General features: G+C 38.0%; 2 protein-coding genes across 2 annotated transcripts in view; one reads left to right on the top strand and one right to left on the bottom strand.

The window, feature by feature from the left end:
- LOC109581324 (uncharacterized) overlaps nucleotides 1-1251 on the bottom strand; it is a 4239-nt gene extending 2988 nt beyond the window's left edge. The window contains exons 1-2 of the mRNA XM_019995365.1: nucleotides 491-1251; nucleotides 10-220 (exon numbers count right to left, since the gene is read on the bottom strand). Coding sequence (XP_019850924.1) covers nucleotides 10-220; nucleotides 491-1033 — 754 coding nt within the window. The 5' untranslated portion in view covers nucleotides 1034-1251. The remainder of the gene's footprint in view (nucleotides 1-9; nucleotides 221-490) is intronic.
- An 89-nt stretch (nucleotides 1252-1340) lies between these two features.
- LOC100638210 (RNA-binding protein cabeza) overlaps nucleotides 1341-2059 on the top strand; it is a 12417-nt gene continuing 11698 nt past the window's right edge. The window contains exons 1-2 of the mRNA XM_019995348.1: nucleotides 1341-1389; nucleotides 1449-1494. Coding sequence (XP_019850907.1) covers nucleotides 1374-1389; nucleotides 1449-1494 — 62 coding nt within the window. The 5' untranslated portion in view covers nucleotides 1341-1373. The remainder of the gene's footprint in view (nucleotides 1390-1448; nucleotides 1495-2059) is intronic.

The following is a 2059-nucleotide window of genomic DNA, read 5'->3' as shown; positions in this document are numbered from 1 at the left end:
AATATTTGCACTCAGTGAACTGTCTGACAAAGTGGGACACGGTACCAAAATATAATAAAATATAAACTATAAACATGACAACCATAAACAGGAGAAACACTTGTATCATCACATTATGATAACTAATTGCTAGAGATGAGTACACACGTGATTTCAGCAGATTTGAACTTACATGTCCAATAATATCAACAACCTTGTACTGATTTACCATTGAGTAGTCCTTGATAATGAAAGGGAATGAGGAGGAGGAAGGTAAGAGGAAGAGAGGGATAAAAGAAGCAAAATAAAAAAGGATTAGAAAGATAGTGTAAGAAAGATAGTGCGTAACGCTGATTAGAAATTAGAATAAAGAAGGCTCAGTGGATAGCGCTGATTAGCATATACAAATTCATAATGATGCTATTAGCCAAATATGCGATACATGCACAAGCACTCGATGATAACCACTAAACCATAGAGAGAGTAATGACTGAGAATGGTCCCTCCTTACTTCATGCTCCTCTCTTGTAATGGTTGGAGTGTCCACTGTCTCCCTTCGCTTGATCTTGGGTCTCTGAGGGCTGAGAAGGTTCTGCTGTTGTGGCTCTTTGACTTTATTATTATTATTATTACCGATCCCTTTGAAATGATCGACGGTGAACGAGTGTGATCTCCTGTGTTCTGGGGGAGGGGTAAGACTGCTCAAGGCTAACATTGTCTCTTCTTTCCTGCTCAAGTCTTTGCCAGGAGAATTAGCTCCAACAAGTGAGTCTCCATCACTTTTAACTTTTATCTGAATACTGGGTCTAGTACTGGTACTGTTTTGTTCGTAGCTATTGCTGCTAGGAGCATGAGATTCTCTTAACCTCCTCTCTGTCTCTCTTATCACCTCGTTCTGGCCATCATCTTCAACTTTTATAACGTGTGTGCGAAATGATCCCGTTTCTGTCTTGCTTTCACCGTCTTTCTTTCCTCCCGACTGCTTCAGGTGGCCATCTATGAAGAACGTGTTAGAGGCAGGCGCTTTGGCTTGCTCCTTCTCCATCGTGCTCATATTCCGGACTCCTTGGTGCTCTGTTGTAAAATGCCTTTTTCTCCTTTCTCTTTACTCGTGGGAAAGAAATAGAGCAAGACACGAGTGTTGTTCCTTCTCTTCTAGTCGATGCAAGGCAGAGAGCTGTCAAATACTTGGGGAAAAGGCGAAAGTGAAGATTTTAGAGCCTCTCTTATCAGTTTATTCGCTTTAGCCTCTAATGTGGAATTTTAAATTTTTCTTCTTTGTAAAATATTGTTCATTGAATTAGAACCTTCAACTAAAAATACGGTCAGAAAAATTTCATTTTAAACTTTTGCTAAAATAGAGTCATTTACGGTATTGCACATGCGCTTTCAATATGGCTGCCAATCAAGGTAAGAGTACATGTTATTTAAAACCGTCACTTTTCACGAACTTTCTATTGATTTGGTAGGTTATTCTTCTCAAGGATATAGCCAGAATCCTCAATCAGGAGGAGGGTAATGATTCCTTAGTATTGTATTGTGGGGGGAATGTACACGTACATATGTATATACTTTACCCTTAACAATTATTTTAAGTAGTATTGTTATATTGGAAGCCACACCTTTGCGTGGAGTGTGGGGTCTTGTGAAACTGGACCCCCGCCCACAAAACTTCATGTTTTGTTGTTCCTCGTACATAGGCAGATGTACATGTACATGTATGGTCATGTACATGTACTTTATGATCTGTTTGTATTTGTTTGTGTAACGGGTACATGTATATTGATAATTGAAGAATTACTACATGTGCATCTTTATTGTCCTAATATGAGTAAGGGACGTGATACTGTCACTTTAATGGCTTCTTGTTTCCTTATATGTACGTACATGTACACTGTATGTCATAATTGTAATATTATATTAATTATCAATTTTATTTTAATAATTCTTTTTTAAGTGATTATGATACCATATAGCGGGAAATTTTGGAGGGACTAAAATTTGGCGAATTGCTAAATTTTTGGTGATTGGGGAATTTTAATTTGCGCAAATTTGTGTCCATGTGCCATTGAGCATGTGT

The sequence above is a fragment of the Amphimedon queenslandica genome, unplaced genomic scaffold (genome assembly GCF_000090795.2).
Source record: "Amphimedon queenslandica unplaced genomic scaffold, v1.1 AMPQUscaffold_13447, whole genome shotgun sequence".
In the NCBI taxonomy this organism is placed as follows: Eukaryota; Metazoa; Porifera; class Demospongiae; order Haplosclerida; family Niphatidae; genus Amphimedon; species Amphimedon queenslandica.
The sequence above is the reverse complement of the archived record's forward strand: the minus strand, read 5'-3'. Positions and strand labels throughout refer to the sequence as shown.